Source organism: Dendropsophus ebraccatus, chromosome 10 (assembly GCF_027789765.1).
Source record: "Dendropsophus ebraccatus isolate aDenEbr1 chromosome 10, aDenEbr1.pat, whole genome shotgun sequence".
Lineage (NCBI taxonomy): Eukaryota > Metazoa > Chordata > Amphibia > Anura > Hylidae > Dendropsophus > Dendropsophus ebraccatus.
This window is the reverse complement of record NC_091463.1, coordinates 7,311,830-7,333,166: the sequence shown is the minus strand read 5'-3', so window position 1 is coordinate 7,333,166 and position 21,337 is coordinate 7,311,830. Positions and strand designations below refer to the sequence as shown.

General features: G+C 46.6%; 1 protein-coding gene across 1 annotated transcript in view; it reads right to left on the bottom strand.

Moving 5' to 3' along the window:
- The window catches only part of LOC138802794 (bile salt-activated lipase-like), a 39,009-nt gene extending 20,401 nt beyond the window's left edge, over positions 1 to 18,608 (bottom strand). The window contains exons 1-7 of the mRNA XM_069986460.1: positions 18,525 to 18,608; positions 17,638 to 17,791; positions 16,230 to 16,352; positions 15,212 to 15,409; positions 14,758 to 14,888; positions 8,656 to 8,763; positions 8,454 to 8,571 (exon numbers count right to left, since the gene is read on the bottom strand). Coding sequence (XP_069842561.1) covers positions 8,454 to 8,571; positions 8,656 to 8,763; positions 14,758 to 14,888; positions 15,212 to 15,409; positions 16,230 to 16,352; positions 17,638 to 17,791; positions 18,525 to 18,587 — 895 coding nt within the window. The 5' untranslated portion in view covers positions 18,588 to 18,608. The remainder of the gene's footprint in view (positions 1 to 8,453; positions 8,572 to 8,655; positions 8,764 to 14,757; positions 14,889 to 15,211; positions 15,410 to 16,229; positions 16,353 to 17,637; positions 17,792 to 18,524) is intronic.
- Between the last annotated feature and the right edge of the window lie 2,729 nt (positions 18,609 to 21,337).

The following is a 21,337-nucleotide window of genomic DNA, read 5'->3' as shown; positions in this document are numbered from 1 at the left end:
GCACAGAACAGGACACTGTATATACACTACTGCACAGAACAGAGCGCTGTATATACACTACTGCACAGAACAGGACACTGTATATACACTACTGCACAGAACAGAGCGCTGTATATACACTACTGCACAGAACAGAGCGCTGTATATACACTACTGCACAGAACAGGCCGCTGTATATACACTACTGCACAGAACAGAGCGCTGTATATACACTACTGCACAGAACAGAGCGCTGTATATACACTACTGCACAGAACAGGACACTGTATATACACTACTGCACAGAACAGGCCGCTGTATATACACTACTGCACAGAACAGGACACTGTATATACACTACTGCACAGAACAGAGAGCTGTATATACACTACTGCACAGAACAGGCCGCTGTATATACACTACTGCACAGAACAGGCCGCTGTATATACACTACTGCACAGAACAGGACACTGTATATACACTACTGCACAGAACAGAGCGCTGTATATACACTACTGCACAGAACAGGACACTGTATATACACTACTGCACAGAACAGAGCGCTGTATATACACTACTGCACAGAACAGGACACTGTATATACACTACTGCACAGAACAGAGCGCTGTATATACACTACTGCACAGAACAGGACACTGTATATACACTACTGCACAGAACAGGACACTGTATATACACTACTGCACAGAACAGGACACTGTATATACATTACTGCACAGAACAGGACGCTGTATATACACTACTGCACAGAACAGGACACTGTATATACATTACTGCACAGAACAGGACACTGTATATACACTACTGCACAGAACAGGACGCTGTATATACACTACTGCACAGAACAGAGCGCTGTATATACACTACTGCACAGAACAGGCCGCTGTATATACACTACTGCACAGAACAGAGCGCTGTATATACACTACTGCACAGAACAGAGCGCTGTATATACACTACTGCACAGAACAGGACACTGTATATATACTACTGCACAGAACAGAGCGCTGTATATACACTACTGCACAGAACAGGCCGCTGTATATACACTACTGCACAGAACAGGACACTATATATACACTACTGCACAGAACAGGACACTGTATATACACTACTGCACAGAACAGAGCGCTGTATATACACTACTGCACAGAACAGGCCGCTGTATATACACTACTGCACAGAACAGGACACTGTATATACACTACTGCACAGAACAGGACACTGTATATACACTACTGCACAGAACAGGACACTGTATATACACTACTGCACAGAACAGAGCGCTGTATATACATTACTGCACAGAACAGAGCACTGTATATACACTACTGCACAGAACAGGACACTGTATATACACTACTGCACAGAACAGAGCGCTGTATATACACTACTGCACAGAACAGGCCGCTGTATATACACTACTGCACAGAACAGGACACTGTATATACACTACTGCACAGAACAGAGCGCTGTATATACATTACTGCACAGAACAGAGCGCTGTATATACACTACTGCACAGAACAGAGCGCTGTATATACACTACTGCACAGAACAGAGCGCTGTATATACACTACTGCACAGAACAGGCCGCTGTATATACACTACTGCACAGAACAGGACACTGTTTATACACTACTGCACAGAACAGGACACTGTATATACACTACTGCACAGAACAGGCCGCTGTATATACACTACTGCACAGAACAGGACACTGTATATACACTACTGCACAGAAGAGAGCGCTGTATATACACTACTGCACAGAAGAGAGCGCTGTATATACACTACTGCACAGAACAGAGCGCTGTATATACACTACTGCACAGAACAGGACACTGTATATACACTACTGCACAGAACAGAGCGCTGTATATACACTACTGCACAGAACAGAGCGCTGTATATACACTACTGCACAGAAGAGAGCGCTGTATATACACTACTGCACAGAACAGGCCGCTGTATATACACTACTGCACAGAACAGGACACTGTATATACACTACTGCACAGAACAGAGCGCTGTATATACACTACTGCACAGAACAGGCCGCTGTATATACACTACTGCACAGAACAGAGCGCTGTATATACACTACTGCACAGAACAGAGCGCTGTATATACACTACTGCACAGAACAGAGCGCTGTATATACACTACTGCACAGAACAGGCCGCTGTATATACACTACTGCACAGAACAGAGCGCTGTATATACACTACTGCACAGAACAGGACGCTGTATATATACTACTGCACAGAACAGAGCGCTGTATATATACTACTGCACAGAACAGAGCGCTGTATATACACTACTGCACAGAACAGAGCGCTGTATATACACTACTGCACAGAACAGAGCGCTGTATATACACTACTGCACAGACCAGAGCGCTGTATATACACTACTGCACAGAACAGAGCGCTGTATATACACTACTGCACAGAACAGGACACTGTATATACACTACTGCACAGAACAGGACGCTGTATATATACTACTGCACAGAACAGAGCGCTGTATATACACTACTGCACAGAACAGAGCGCTGTATATACACTACTGCACAGAACAGGACACTGTATATACACTACTGCACAGAACAGAGCGCTGTATATACACTACTGCACAGAACAGAGCGCTGTATATACACTACTGCACAGAACAGAGCGCTGTATATACACTACTGCACAGAACAGAGCGCTGTATATACACTACTGCACAGAACAGGCCGCTGTATATACACTACTGCACAGAACAGGACACTGTATATACACTACTGCACAGAACAGAGCGCTGTATATACACTACTGCACAGAACAGGACACTGTATATACACTACTGCACAGAACAGAGCGCTGTATATACACTACTGCACAGAACAGAGCGCTGTATATACACTACTGCACAGAACAGAGCGCTGTATATACACTACTGCACAGAACAGAGCGCTGTATATACACTACTGCACAGAACAGGCCGCTGTATATACACTACTGCACAGAACAGGCCGCTGTATATACACTACTGCACAGAACAGGCCGCTGTATATACACTACTGCACAGAACAGGCCGCTGTATATACACTACTGCACAGAACAGGCCGCTGTATATACACTACTGCACAGAACAGAGCGCTGTATATACACTACTGCACAGAACAGAGCGCTGTATATACACTACTGCACAGAACAGAGCGCTGTATATACACTACTGCACAGAACAGGACACTGTATATACACTACTGCACAGAACAGAGCGCTGTATATACACTACTGCACAGAACAAAGCGCTGTATATACACTACTGCACAGAACAGAGCGCTGTATATACACTACTGCACAGAACAGGCCGCTGTATATACACTACTGCACAGAACAGGCCGCTGTATATACACTACTGCACAGAACAGAGCGCTGTATATACACTACTGCACAGAACAGAGCGCTGTATATACACTACTGCACAGACCAGAGCGCTGTATATACACTACTGCACAGACCAGAGCGCTGTATATACACTACTGCACAGAACAGAGCGCTGTATATACACTACTGCACAGACCAGAGCGCTGTATATACACTACTGCACAGAACAGGACACTGTATATACACTACTGCACAGAACAGGACTCTGTATATACACTACTGCACAGACCAGAGCGCTGTATATACACTACTGCACAGGACAGGACACTGTATATACACTACTGCACAGAACAGAGCGCTGTATATACACTACTGCACAGACCAGAGCGCTGTATATACACTACTGCACAGGACAGGACACTGTATATACACTACTGCACAGAACAGGACTCTGTATATACACTACTGCACAGACCAGAGCGCTGTATATACACTACTGCACAGGACAGGACACTGTATATACACTACTGCACAGAACAGGCCGCTGTATATACACTACTGCACAGAACAGAGCGCTGTATATACACTACTGCACAGACCAGGGCGCTGTATATACACTACTGCACAGGACAGGACACTGTATATACACTACTGCACAGAACAGGACACTGTATATACACTACTGCACAGAACAGGACACTGTATATACACTACTGCACAGAACAGAGCACTGTATATACACTACTGCACAGAACAGAGCACTGTATATACACTACTGCACAGACCAGAGCGCTGTATATACACTACTGCACAGGACAGGACACTGTATATACACTACTGCACAGAACAGGCCGCTGTATATACACTACTGCACAGAACAGAGCGCTGTATATACACTACTGCACAGAACAGAGCGCTGTATATACACTACTGCACAGAACAGAGCGCTGTATATACACTACTGCACAGAACAGGCCACTGTATATACACTGCTGCACAGAACAGAGCGCTGTATATACACTACTGCACAGAACAGAGCGCTGTATATACACTACTGCACAGAACAGGACACTGTATATACACTACTGCACAGAACAGGACACTGTATATACACTACTGCACAGAACAGAGCGCTGTATATACACTACTGCACAGAACAGAGCGCTGTATATACACTACTGCACAGAACAGAGCGCTGTATATACACTACTGCACAGAACAGAGCGCTGTATATACACTACTGCACAGGACACTGTATATACACTACTGCACAGAACAGAGCGCTGTATATACACTACTGCACAGAACAGGACACTGTATATACACTACTGCACAGAACAGGACACTGTATATACACTACTGCACAGAACAGGCCGCTGTATATACACTACTGCACAGAACAGGACACTGTATATACACTACTGCACAGAACAGGCCGCTGTATATACACTACTGCACAGAACAGGACACTGTATATACACTACTGCACAGAACAGGCAGCTGTATATACACTACTGCACAGAACAGGACTCTGTATATACACTACTGCACAGAACAGAGCGCTGTATATACACTACTGCACAGAACAGGACACTGTATATACACTACTGCACAGAACAGGACTCTGTATATACACTACTGCACAGAACAGAGCGCTGTATATACACTACTGCACAGAACAGAGCGCTGTATATACACTACTGCACAGAACAGGACACTTTATATACACTACTGCACAGAACAGAGCGCTGTATATACACTACTGCACAGAACAGAGCGCTGTATATACACTACTGCACAGAACAGGACACTGTATATACACTACTGCACAGAACAGGACACTGTATATACACTACTGCACAGAACAGAGCGCTGTATATACACTACTGCACAGAACAGGACACTGTATATACACTACTGCACAGAACAGAGCGCTGTATATACATTACTGCACAGAACAGGACACTGTATATACACTACTGCACAGAACAGGCCGCTGTATATACACTACTGCACAGAACAGGCCGCTGTATATACACTACTGCACAGAACAGGACACTGTATATACACTACTGCACAGAACAGAGCGCTGTATATACACTACTGCACAGAACAGGACACTGTATATACACTACTGCTCAGAACAGACCGCTGTATATACACTACTGCACAGAACAGAGCGCTGTATATACACTACTGCACAGAACAGAGCGCTGTATATACACTACTGCACAGAACAGGCCGCTGTATATACACTACTGCACAGAACAGGATACTGTATATACACTACTGCACAGACCAGGACACTGTATATACACTACTGCACAGAACAGGACACTGTATATACACTACTGCACAGAACAGGACACTGTATATACACTACTGCACAGAACAGGACACTGTATATACATTACTGCACAGAACAGGACGCTGTATATACACTACTGCACAGAACAGGACACTGTATATACACTACTGCACAGAACAGGACACTGTATATACACTACTGCACAGAACAGGACGCTGTATATACACTACTGCACAGAACAGAGCGCTGTATATACACTACTGCACAGAACAGGCCGCTGTATATACACTACTGCACAGAACAGGACACTGTATATACACTACTGCACAGAACAGAGCGCTGTATATACACTACTGCACAGAACAGAGCCTGTATATACACTACTGCACAGAACAGAGACGCTGTATATACACTACTGCACAGAACAGAGCGCTGTATATACACTACTGCACAGAACAGGCCGCTGTATATACACTACTGCACAGAACAGAGCGCTGTATATACACTACTGCACAGAACAGGCCGCTGTATATACACTACTGCACAGAACAGGACGCTGTATATACACTACTGCACAGAACAGAGCGCTGTATATACACTACTGCACAGAACAGCACACTGTATATACACTACTGCACAGAACAGAGCGCTGTATATACACTACTGCACAGAACAGAGCGCTGTATATACACTACTGCACAGAACAGGAGCGCTGTATATACACTACTGCACAGAACAGAGCGCTGTATATACACTACTGCACAGAAACAGGACACTGTATATACACTACTGCACAGACCAGAGCGCTGTATATACACTACTGCACAGAACAGAGCGCTGTATATACACTACTGCACAGAACAGAGCGCTGTATATACACTACTGCACAGAACAGAGCGCTGTATATACACTACTGCACAGAACAGGACACTGTATATACACTACTGCACAGAACAGGACACTGTATATACACTACTGCACAGAACAGGACTCTGTATATACACTACTGCACAGAACAGGACTCTGTATATACACTACTGCACAGAACAGAGCGCTGTATATACACTACTGCACAGAACAGAGCGCTGTATATACACTACTGCACAGAACAGGACTCTGTATATACACTACTGCACAGAACAGAGCGCTGTATATACACTACTGCACAGAACAGAGCGCTGTATATACACTACTGCACAGAACAGAGCGCTGTATATACACTACTGCACAGAACAGGACACTGTATATACACTACTGCACAGAACAGGACACTGTATATACACTACTGCACAGAACAGAGTGCTGTATATACACTACTGCACAGAACAGAGCGCTGTATATACACTACTGCACAGAACAGGACACTGTATATACACTACTGCACAGAACAGACTGCTGTATATACACTACTGCACAGAACAGAGCGCTGTATATACACTACTGCACAGAACAGAGCGCTGTATATACACTACTGCACAGAACAGACTGCTGTATATACACTACTGCACAGAACAGAGCGCTGTATATACACTACTGCACAGAAAAGAGCGCTGTATATACACTACTGCACAGAACAGGACACTGTATATACACTACTGCACAGACCAGAGCGCTGTATATACACTACTGCACAGAACAGGACACTGTATATACACTACTGCACAGACCAGAGCGCTGTATATACACTACTGCACAGAACAGGACACTGTATATACACTACTGCACAGAACAGAGCGCTGTATATACACTACTGCACAGAACAGGACACTGTATATACACTACTGCACAGACCAGAGCGCTGTATATACACTACTGCACAGAACAGAGCGCTGTATATACATTACTGCACAGAACAGGCCGCTGTATATACACTACTGCACAGAACAGGACTCTGTATATACACTACTGCACAGAACAGAGCGCTGTATATACACTACTGCACAGAACAGGACACTGTATATACACTACTGCACAGAACAGAGCGCTGTATATACACTACTGCAAAGAACAGGACGCTGTATATACACCACTGCACAGAACAGAGCGCTGTATATACACTACTGCACAGAACAGGACACTGTATATACACTACTGCACAGAACAGGACACTGTATATACATTACTGCACAGAACAGGCCGCTGTATATACACTACTGCACAGAACAGGACTCTGTATATACACTACTGCACAGAACAGAGCGCTGTATATACACTACTGCACAGAACAGGACACTGTATATACACTACTGCACAGAACAGAGCGCTGTATATACACTACTGCACAGAACAGGACGCTGTATATACACCACTGCACAGAACAGAGCGCTGTATATACACTACTGCACAGAACAGGACACTGTATATACACTACTGCACAGAACAGGACACTGTATATACACTACTGCACAGAACAGGACACTGTATATACACTACTGCACAGAACAGAGCGCTGTATATACACTACTGCACAGAACAGGACACTGTATATACACTACTGCACAGACCAGAGCGCTGTATATACACTACTGCACAGAACAGACCGCTGTATATACACTACTGCACAGAACAGGCCGCTGTATATACACTACTGCACAGAACAGAGCGCTGTATATACACTACTGCACAGAACAGGCCACTTCCCAGCGACCTCTGACCTCCCTATGCACTGGGGGGCACTGGATCTTGAGGTGGGACCCTGATATAACAGATATTTATGGTGTACCTTGCAGATATGAATCCCCCTATACTCTAACGGTCTCTATTCTTACAGTCTAGGTTGGTCAGCTCCAGGGTATACGCCACGGTGATGGCCTTGGGATCGGTCTGCTTCAGGCACTCCGCCAGGGCCGCGGTGTCATCCACAGGGCATCCCACTCTGGCAGCCAGCTGTAACAGGGGACGGATCAGTGGATGGATCAGGCTCCACAATATACGGAGGATTGTACAGAGAAGTCACCTGGTTTCCATTACCTGCTTGGCCCACATGAGAGGATCCCGCTGTATAGCCCAGGGGCAGAGTCCTACCCCGCTCTGGCTGATCGCCCGCTTGATCAGTCCAACATTGTACGGAGTCAGTGTCTGTATACAGGCGGGAGAAGGAGAGACGTTAGAGACCACTACACAGACTTCTTATAACTTCTACACAGGTGGCCGTTACTTTCTGTCTCATCTCAGGTGGTGATGGGAGAGTCAGGATATGGGGTGGCATGGGCGATGGGAGAGTCAGGATATGGGGTGGCATGGGCAATGGGGCAGTCAGGATATGGGGTGGCATGGGCGATGGAAGAGTCAGGATATGGGGTGGCATGGGCGATGGGAGAGTCAGGATATGGGGTGGCATGGGCAATGGGGCAGTCAGGATATGGGGTGGCATGGGCGATGGGAGAGTCAGGATATGGGGTGGCATGGGCGATGGGAGAGTCAGGATATGGGGTGGCATGGGCGATGGGAGAGTCAGGATATAGGGTGGCATGGGCGATGGGAGAGTCAGGATATGGGGTGGCATGGGCGATGGGAGAGTCAGGATATGGGGTGGCATGGGCAATGGGGCAGTCAGGATATGGGGTGGCATGGGCGATGGGGCAGTCAGGATATGGGGTGGCATGGGTGATGGGGAACTCAGGATACGGGGTGGCATGGGCGATGGGAGAGTCAGGATATGGGGTGGCATGGGCAATGGGGCAGTCAGGATATGGGGTGGCATGGGCAATGGGGCAGTCAGGATACGAGGTGGCATGGGCGATGGGGCAGTCAGGATACGGGGTGGCATGGGCAATGGGGCAGTCAGGATACGGGGTGGCATGGGAAATGGGGCAGTCAGGATACGAGGTGGCATGGGCGATGGGGCAGTCAGGATACGGGGTGGCATGGGCAATGGGGCAGTCAGGATACGGGGTGGCATGGGAAATGGGGCAGTCAGGATACGGGGTGGCATGGGCGATGGGGCAGTCAGAATACGGGGTGGCATGGGCGATGGGGCAGTCAGGATACGGGGTGGCATGGGCGATGGGGCAGTCAGGATACGGGGTGGCATGGGCGATGGGGCAGTCAGGATACGGGGTGGCATGGGTGATGGGGCAGTCAGGATACGGGGTGGCATGGGCAATGGGGCAGTCAGGATACGGGGTGGCATGGGCGATGGGGCAGTCAGGATACGGGGTGGCATGGGCGATGGGGCAGTCAGGATACAGGGTGGCATGGGCGATGGGGCAGTCAGGATACGGGGTGGCATGGGCGATGGGGCAGTCAGGATACGGGGTGGCATGGGCGATGGGGCAGTCAGGATACGGGGTGGCATGGGCGATGGGGCAGTCAGGATACGGGGTGGCATGGGCGATGGGAGAGTCAGGATATGGGGTGGCATGGGCAATGGGGCAGTCAGGATATGGGGTGGCATGGGCGATGGGGCAGTCAGGATATGGGGTGGCATGGGCGATGGGAGAGTCAGGATATGGGGTGGCATGGGCGATGGGAGAGTCAGGATATGGGGTGGCATGGGCGATGGGGCAGTCAGGATATGGGGTGGCATGGGCGATGGGAGAGTCAGGATATGGGGTGGCATGGGCGATGGGAGAGTCAGGATATGGGGTGGCATGGGCAATGGGGCAGTCAGGATATGGGGTGGCATGGGCGATGGGGCAGTCAGGATATGGGGTGGCATGGGCGATGGGGAACTCAGGATACGGGGTGGCATGGGCGATGGGAGAGTCAGGATATGGGGTGGCATGGGCAATGGGGCAGTCAGGATATGGGGTGGCATGGGCAATGGGGCAGTCAGGATACGGGGTGACATGGGCGATGGGGCACTCATGATAAGGGGTGGCATGGGCGATGGGGCAGTCAGGATACGGGGTGGCATGGGCGATGGGGCAGTCAGGATACGGGGTGGCATGGGCGATGGGGCAGTCAGGATACGGGGTAGCATGGGCGATGGGGCAGTCAGGATACGGGGTGGCATGGGCGATGGGGCAGTCAGGATACGGGGTGGCATGGGCAATGGGGCAGTCAGGATACGGGGTGGCATGGGCAATGGGGCAGTCAGGATACGGGGTGGCATGGGCGATGGGGCAGTCAGGATACGGGGTGGCATGGGCGATGGGGCAGTCAGGATACGGGGTGGCATGGGCGATGGGGCACTCGATATGGGGTGGCATGGGCGATGGGGCAGTAAGGATACGGAGTGGCATGGGCGATGGGGCAGTCAGGATACGGGGTGGCATGGGCAATGGGGCAGTCAGGATACGGGGTGGCATGGGCGATGGGGCAGTCAGGATACGGGGTGGCATGGGCGATGGGGCAGTCAGGATACGGGGTGGCATGGGCGATGGGGCAGTCAGGATACGGGGTGGCATGGGCGATGGGGCAGTCAGGATACGGGGTGCATTGGGCGATGGGGCAGTCAGGATACGGGGTGGCATGGGCGATGGGGCAGTCAGGATACGGGGTGGCATGGACGATGGGGCAGTCAGGATACGGGGTGGCATGGGCGATGGGGCAGTCAGGATACGGGGTGGCATGGGCGATGGGGCAGAAGGCTCCTGGTGCTGCTTAGAAGGCTGGGTATGATAAATTGCCCTCTAGATCCCTAATAGGGGTTTTCGGTTGGGATAGAAAAAACACCTCTTAGAACTGACTGATCTTAATGGGTTCAAAACTTTCTAGACTCTCCAGACTGAGTCTGAGTTGCTGCAGCGCTTCTTTTGCAGCCACACCTCGCTTACCAGTCACAGATAAAGCCGACACCTGTGGTTATACCGTCCCACTCAGTGCAGGATTATATCAAATATATATATTTAGCTTCCACTAAAGGATGGATATCTCAGCGATATTTACTGCATATGGTGTAGAGAACCAGAGTCACACATAATGCATATGATGTAGAGAACCAGAGGCACACATACTGCATATGATGTAGAGAACCAGAGGCACACATACTGCATATGATGTAGAGAACCAGAGGCACACATACTGCATATGATGTAGAGAACCAGAGGCACACATAATGCATATGATGTAGAGAACCAGAGGCACATATACTGCATATGATGTAGAGAACCAGAGGCACACATATTGCATATGATGTAGAGAACCAGAGGCACACATACTGCATATGATGTAGAGAACCAGAGGCACACATACTGCATATGATGTACAGAACCAGAGGCACACATACTGTATATGATGTAGAGAACCAGAGGCACACATATTGCATATGATGTAGAGAACCAGAGGCACACATACTGCATATGATGTAGAGAACCAGAGTCACATATACTGCATATGATGTAGAGAACCAGAAGCACGCATACTGCATATGATGTACAGAACCAGAGGCACATATACTGCATATGATGTAGAGAACCAGAGGCACACATACTGCATATGATGTAGAGAACCAGAGGCACACATACTGCATATGATGTAGAGAACCAGAGGCACATATACTGCATATGATGTAGAGAACCAGAGGCACATATACTGCATATGATGTAGAGAACCAGAGGCACACATACTGCATATGATGTAGAGAACCAGAGGCACACATACTGCATATGATGTAGAGAACCAGAGGCACATATACTGCATATGATGTAGAGAACCAGAGGCACGCATAATGCATATGATGTAGAGAACCAGAGGCACACATACTGCATATGATGTAGAGAACCAGAGTCACATATACTGCATATGATGTAGAGAACCAGAGGCACGCATAATGCATATGATGTAGAGAACCAGAGGCACACATACTGCATATGATGTAGAGAACCAGAGTCACATATACTGCATATGATGTAGAGAACCAGAGGCACACATACTGCATATAATGTAGAGAACCAGAGGCACACATACTGCATATGGTGTACAGAACCAGAGGCACACATACTGCATATGATGTAGAGAACCAGAGGCACACATACTGCATATGATGTAGAGAACCAGAGGCACACATACTGCATATGGTGTGGAGAACCAGAGGCACACATAATGCATATGGTGTAGTGAACCAGAGGCACACATAATGCATATAATGTAGAGAACCAGAGGCACATATACTGCATATGGTGTAGAGAACCAGAGGCACACATACTGCATATGGTGTAGAGAACCAGAGGCACACATACTGCATATGATGTAGAGAACCAGAGGCACACATACTGCATATGATGTAGAGACCCAGAGGCACACATAATGCATATGATGTAGAGAACCAGAGGCACACATACTGCATATGATGTAGAGAACCAGAGGCACACATACTGCATATGATGTAGAGAACCAGAGGCACATATAATGCATATGGTGTAGAGAACCAGAGGCACACATACTGCATATAATGTAGAGAACCAGAGGCACACATACTGCATATAATGTAGATAACCAGAGGCACATATACTGCATATGGTGTAGAGAACCAGAGGCACACATAATGCATATAATGTAGAGAACCAGAGGCACACATACTGCATATGATGTAGAGAACCAGAGGCACACATACTGCATATGATGTAGAGAACCAGAGGCACACATAATGCATATAATGTAGAGAACCAGAGGCACACATACTGCATATAATGTAGAGACCCAGAGGCACACATACTGCATATGATGTAGAGAACCAGAGGCACACATACTGCATATGGTGTAGAGAACCAGAGGCACACATACTGCATATAATGTAGAGAACCAGAGGCACACATACTGCATATAATGTAGAGAACCAGAGGCACATATACTGCATATGGTGTGGAGAACCAGAGGCACATATACTGCATATGGTGTAGAGAACCAGAGGCACACATACTGCATATGATGTAGAGAACCAGAGGCACACATACTGCATATAATGTAGAGAACCAGAGGCACACATACTGCATATAATGTAGAGAACCAGAGGCACATATACTGCATATGGTGTAGAGAACCAGAGGCACACATACTGCATATAATGTAGAGAACCAGAGGCACACATACTGCATATAATGTAGAGAACCAGAGGCACATATACTGCATATGGTGTAGAGAACCAGAGGCACACATACTGCATATAATGTAGAGAACCAGAGGCACACATACTGCATATAATGTAGAGAACCAGAGGCACATATACTGCATATGGTGTAGAGAACCAGAGGCACACATAATGCATATGGTGTGGAGAACCAGAGGCACACATACTGCATATGGTGTGGAGAACCAGAGGCACACATAATGCATATGGTGTGGAGAACCAGAGGCACACATACTGCATATGATGTAGAGAACCAGAGGCACACATACTGCATATAATGTAGAGAACCAGAGGCACACATACTGCATATGGTGTAGATAACCAGAGTCACATATACTGCATATGATGTAGAGAACCAGAGGCACACATAATGCATATGGTGTGGAGAACCAGAGGCACATATACTGCATATGGTGTAGATAACCAGAGGCACATATACTGCATATGGTGTAGAGAACCAGAGGCACACATACTGCATATAATGTAGAGAACCAGAGGCACACATACTGCATATAATGTAGAGAACCAGAGGCACACATACTGCATATGATGTAGAGAACCAGAGGCACACATAATGCATATAATGTAGAGAACCAGAGGCACACATACTGCATATGATGTACAGAACCAGAGGCACACATACTGCATATGATGTACAGAACCAGAGGCACACATACTGCATATGATGTAGAGAACCAGAGGCACACATACTGCATATGATGTAGAGAACCAGAGGCACACATAATGCATATGATGTAGAGAACCAGAGGCACACATAATGCATATGATGTGGGAGTGTAGGGAACTGGACGAGTCTTGGAAAGAGCTATTGGACATTATTCATAAAGTATATACTATATACTCTGCATCTATAACGACTGACCCCAAGAAGTGTTTATTGGGAATATTAGATCTGCCCAATGTGGAGGAAGTCCCTGAGCTAGCAATCCAATATCCGAAGGAAGGAAGGTCATAGCCGCACACAGGACTCCCACCTGTAACGGAACCTGGGTATATAGTATATACAGTGTACATAGTTACTGAAAGCATGAGCTCTATACCTGCAGGGAGACACTGGCGGCTCCAGCCGACTCTCCGAAGATGGTGATGTTTTTGGGGTCTCCTCCAAAGGCAGCGATGTTCCTCTTCACCCATGCGATGGCCATATGCTGATCCCACAGACCGTAGTTTCCTGATTACAGGGAAAATATAAAGAAATGTGAAGATGAAACTGACAAAAGTGTGAAAAATCACTGGAGATCAGCTACAAAGAGCGTCTCTGGTTCTGGAGGACCCGCCATGTCCTGTACTGTACAGACAAGCCATTGATGTGAATAGATGCCCTGTAATGCTTCTTTCCTCCTGTGGTGGCGCTGCAGGGAAACAGAACACCTAGTAGCCGGTTTCCCTACAGATTACAGCCAATCACTAAGGGACAATGTCTCATCAGTTTATAGTTAAGGGTCCTGTATGAACTGTGTGTACAGCAGAGAGCCCCCTCATATGAGTCCTTACCGGGGGCGTTGGCGTCTCCCGTGCTGAGGAATCCCAGGGGTCCCACACGGTAGTTGAAGGTCACCACGATGACGCCGCCTCGCAGGGCCAGCTCCTCCCCATCATACAGGTAGTTGTCAAGGAAGTTGGCTCCTTGTCCTCCTCCAAGTAAAAACCCTCCGCCATAAATCCAGACCATGACGGGTAAGTTAGTGGACACTACATGTAAAAGAAATACAAGAGACAACGATGGGGTCTCCAGAGCTGAACTCATAAATCTGATCAGACTCCAAAGGCCCTATAACACAGACAGATATATCTGACAGATTCTTGAAGCCAAAGCCTGTCTGTTCCTGGCTTTAGAAATCTGTCAGATAAATCAGTCTGTGTAATAGGCTCTTTAAGGGACAAAGTCTTCAGAAAATTATTTATTGTATAAAGTTTTTATGTTAAACATATTTTTAAAGAATTTTTGGTGACATTTTTCCTAATTTTCCATTTTTCTCTCTATTATATAAAATAATCCTGATATCTTGCAGTTTTCATTCACACCACTGGGGCTAAAATTAAACTGAGACTTGCTGTTGTGTCTGTGGTGATAAGAGGAGGCTGCAGTAAAGTGATCTGTACAGCATTTCAGCGTCATGTGACACCTGTGGGTAGAGAAGACAATAGCAGCTCCCTGTGGAATGACCTCTTCACAGGTCACAGAGTGCGCTCAGTAATGTCTCACATTCATCTCAAGGGGACAGAGTCCGTCTATTGTCCTCTATGACCATGAGTCTTGCTGTAAAGCATGTCACTAAATGCTGTTAACAGCAGCTCAGGAAAGATGGCTGCCCCCATAACAATGTACAAACAGTGAAATAAAATAAAAATTACAGTCAGAAAATAGAAAAATATTAGAATAAAAGTTTAAGTTTTAGTATCTGACTCTAATCAGTAGCAGAAAATGTATGCTGGGAGTTGTAGTTTTTCAAGAGCTGGAGAGTGTCAGGTTGTGGAGCGCTGCTCTGGGGGACCATCCCATAGCACTGACCTGCTTTCTTGGACTGAGGGACCCATATATTGAGGTACAGACAGTCCATTTCCCCTCGTACATCGTTCTGGACCAGGTTGGACTGCATGCAGCGCGGTTTGTACTCGGTGGCCTTCAAGGTTCCTGAGGAAGGAGACAAAGAAGCAAAACTCACCAGGGCTGTGACATTGCATTATGTTTATTACAGTATAGTATTCCATATTTTATTTATATCCTATAGATAGGGTGCGCTACATATATCAGGTCTCCAGTCACATCCAGAGCTGCTGCTTTCCCACCAATAACATAGTGTGTGATCAGTAGGGACCCGACCACTGGGGCTTAAAGGGGCACTCCAGTGAAAATCTTTTTCTTTCAAATCATCTGGTGTCAGAAAGTTATAAAGACTTCTAATTTACTTCTATTTAAAAAAATATCCGGTCTTCCAGTACTTATCAGCTGCTGTATGTCCTGCAGGAAGTTGTGTATTCTCTCCAGTCTGACACAGTGCTCTCTGCTGCCACCTCTGTCCATGTCAGGAACTGTCCAGAGCAGGAGAGGTTTTCTATGAGGATTTGCTGCTGCTCTGGACAGTTCCTGACATGGACAGAGGTGGCAGCAGAGAGCCCTGTGTCAGACTGGAGAGAATACACCACTTCCTGCAGGACAAACAGCAGCTGGTACCTTCTGGAAGACTGGAGATTTTTTTTTTTATTAGAAGTAAATTACAAATCTGTATAACTCTCTGAAACCAGTTGATTTGAAAGATTTAAAGTTTCAAGCAGCAGAATTGTGAGCGCAGCTCTGGAGGAGACTGGAGTGTATGTATAAATCTACACCCTAAGGGTACAAACCCACACACCGTATACACAGCAGATACGCAACAAATACGCAGCAAATACGCAGCAGATTTGTTGGTACAGATTTGATGCTGTGTTCAGTTATTTAGACCCAATCTGCTGCATATTTGCTGCGTATTTGCTGCGTGTTTGCTGCGTATCGCAGCAGTAAATACGCTGCTTATACGGTGTGTGGGTTTATACCCTAACAGGGTAAATCTAAACTGATGCTTTACCTATGAAAACCAGGGCCGAGCACAGATACGCCATATTTTGTAACGGTTTGCCAGGTGGGCGGGGCATAGTGTAAAGGGGGCGTGTCTTCACCTGCGCCAGATTTACTACAATTTATGCCTGTGTGCAGGTTCAAGCAGGTATAAGCCTGTACAATGGCGGGGGTCTTTATAAATCCCCCCAATTATGTTAACACACTAACTCAGGGGTAGGGAACCTTGGCTCTAAAGCTGTTGCAAAACTACAACTCCCATCATGCCTGGAGAGCTAAGAGTTGTCCGTGCATGATGGGAGTTGTAGTTTTGTAACACCTGGAGGGCTGAAGGTTCCCCGTCTCTGCACTGACTCCTCCTTACCAGACCAGCCGGGATGCTTCTCAGGCTTTTCCAGAACCTTAGTGGTGGCACCGAATGGAATCCCCTTGAATATATCGATATAATCCGGAGAGATGATGCCAATTTTCTTACTGGTTCCTTCGACAAACCCCCCTTCTGTGTATACCACACCCAGCTGTAATAGGAAGAGAAAGACGACTGGTGAGGATCTGAGGCGCCACTCTTATTCATGGCCATGTCTGGTACTGCAGCTTATTCCCAATAAAATGAGCAGCAAGTGGTCAGGTATCCTGTATTACCCTATGGAAACAGCCATTTCTCATCATTTTCCAGGTCTCTGCTTGCTGCCAGTGACCCGGAACATCTCTCTTACACATCCGGATATGAGAGAATTCTGACACACTGTAACAAGTTCTGCAGCTGTGTCAGGGTTCTCGGCCAATCACTGACATACAATTAGATCTTAAAGGGATTGTTCGCCAAAAAAATTCTTTTAAATCAACTGGTTCCAGAGCATTTTAATTTACATATTTTAAAAATCTCTAGTCTTCCAGTACTTATCAGCTGCTGTATGTCCTACAGGAAGTGGTGTATTCTTTCTAGTCTGACACAGTGCTCTCTGCTGCCACCTCTGTCCATGTCAGGAACTGTCCAGAGCCGGAGAGGTTTTCTATGGGAATTTGCTGCTGCTCTGGACAGTTCCTTACATGGACAGAGGTGGCAGCAGAGAGCACTGTATCAGACTGGAGAGAATACACCACTTCCTGCAGGACATACAGCAGCTGATAAGTACTGGAAGACCAGTTGATTTAAGAGAAAAACATTTTTTGATTAACAAACCCCTTTAAGGAAACAAAACACAAAGTATATATAAGTATATAGAAGGTGGCGTGGCACAGCTGACTTACCGTTGCGGCGTGAGCAGCCACTAACAGGCTGGAAAAAGCCAAGAGAGCGATATAGCGTGCCATCCTGTGTCCTGGATCTCCCCAGCAGCGGGTCCCATCCAGCACTGAGCACCCTTATATAAGCCCCCTCACCCCACCTGCCCCCTGACATTGGTACCGCTGCCAAGCAGGTGTGAGACTCTAAGCATGTGTGCCCGGGTATCTGGATGGGCACGGCGCTCCGCTCCACCACATCACTTCTTACAGGGACATTACATTTTCCACTGATAACAGTAAGGTTATTACAGTGATAGAGAGGAACTCCGCCCAACACGGCAGGTATATAGAGAGAGGTCCTAAACAATTATATAATACACCCAGAGGTATCTAAGCCTATCAGGTGATACCGTCTGCTGTGCTGTCATATTTAAGCCTATCATGTAGACTAGCAGTGTATCTAAGCCTATCGGGTGATACCGTCTGCTGTGCTGTCATATCTAAGCCTATCATGTAGACTAGCAGTGTATCTAAGCCTATCGGGTGATACCATCTGGTCTGCTGTCATATCTAAGCCTATCATGTAGACTAGCAGTGTATCTAAGCCTATCGAGTGATACCATCTGGTCTGCTGTCATATCTAAGCCTATCATGTATTATACTAGCAGTTTAGAAAGTATCTAAGTCTGTCATGTGATAAAATCTGCTGAGTTGGTGTATCTATACCTGAAGGACATGATACAGTCTGCTGAGCTGATGCATCTAATCCCATCATCTGTGATACTGTCTGCTGAGCTGATGTATCTAAGTCTATTAATGTGTTATACTGTCTGCTGGCTGGTGTATCTAATCCCATCATGTGTGATACTGTCTACTGAACTGGTGTATCTAACCCTATCATGTGTACTACTGTCTACAATGTCTGCTGAGCTGCAGTATCTGATCCCATTATGTCTGATACTGTATGATGAGCTGCTGTATCTAATCCTGCCACGTGTGATGAGCTGCTGTATCTAAGCCATTACCATTGTGTGCAATACTGTTTGTTGAGCTGCTGTATTTAATCCTATCATGTGTGATACTGCTGGGCTGCTGTATCTAATCCTATCATGTGTGATACTGCCAGGCTGCTATATCTAACCCTATCATGTGTGATACTGCCAAGCTGCTGTATCTAATCCTGTCATGTGTGATACTACCAAGCTGCTGTATCCAACCCTATCATGTGTGATACTGCCAAGCTGTTGTATCTAATCCTGTCATGTGTGATACTGCCAAGCTGCTATATCTAATCCCATCATGTGTGATACTGACAAGCTGCTATATCTAATCCTGTCATGTGTGATACTGACAAGCTGCTGTATCTAATCCTGTCATGTGTGATACTGCCAAGCTGTTGTATCTAATCCTGTCATGTGTGATACTGCCAAGCTGTTGTATCTAATCCTGTCATGTGTGATGCTGCCAAGCTGCTGTATCATGTGTGATACTGCCAAGCTGCTGTATCCAACCCTATCATGTGTGATACTGCCAAGCTGCTGTATCTCAGCCTATCATGTAAAACACTATTTTTGAGCTGTTCTAACTAACTCTCGTGTGTTATTTTTGGAGTCAGAGTATCTAAGCCCATTATGTGTGATACCGCTTTACACCTATAAGGCACAGGACTATGAACGTTTATACATGGCCGTTTCTTCTAGTGCGCTCCCTCCAGGTCTCCCGTTCTCTCGCCATCCTGTGTTGAATAGACGATGATGATCGATTGTTCTTCTATTTTAAGCCGGAACGTTTCTTTTTCTGGATGTTGGGAAACAATTTATGAGATGGAAATAAATCCAGAAATAGAAACCTTCCCCGGGGACGTTTCCAGCGCTTGTTAACAAACAACCTGAAAGCAGACGAGTGACAAGTTACAATGGGGGGAAAAAATAGGCATTTATTTATAGGAACAGCCGGGAGCGATCATGTTCACAATCAATGGGAATAACTGAAAACAGACAGGCGCCACCTGCTGCCAGCCTGAGGAACTGCAGCACCTAATACTACTAGTCATATACCTGAGGCCGGGGGGTGATCCGTGCACAACGTCAGACACAGATCGGCTCCCGTCCAGGCGCTGGGTCTGGGGCAGCAATAGGCGTCCATGATAATCCCAATGGGATAAAATGCTGTGCTAGATACGCCAAATCGACGCATGTAAAAGGAGTACTCCGGTGAAATTCTTTTCCTTTTAGATCAACTGGTTTTTAGAAAATTATATAGATTTGTAATTTACTTCTATTTAAAAATCTCCAGTTTTCCAGTACTTATCAGCTGCTGTATGTTGTGCAGGAAGTCATTCCAGATGCCACATCCAGTCCTCCACAACTGAAGGAGGTCCAGTATATACACTACTGTGTATACTGGGTCTTGCTCTATGGTGCACTGTGCACCTAATAACATGCTGCTGAAGTACACTGAGGACCCAGCCTAAACTAGAGGAGACCAAACAGAACCCAGATCCCATGTTACTGAGATGAAGGCACAAGAGACCGGAGAATCAGCGTCAGGAATACATTTCACAGGTTTAATAATTGAAGCCAGACATTTTCTTACACAATTTATTTATTCTACTAGAAGATTTAGAAATAGTACAAATATATATACAGTATATATACACATACACATGGCAATAATGGGGAGGAGCTGATATCCAGCCTCTCCTCTATGGTAGGAGCAGACGCTGCTGTAATAACCCAGTGATACAATATATAAGCGATGTGAGGTCCATTCCCTGCAGTCCGCACATCACTCATCCATAGGAGACCAGCTCATACCCCCCCCCCCCCCCCCCCCAT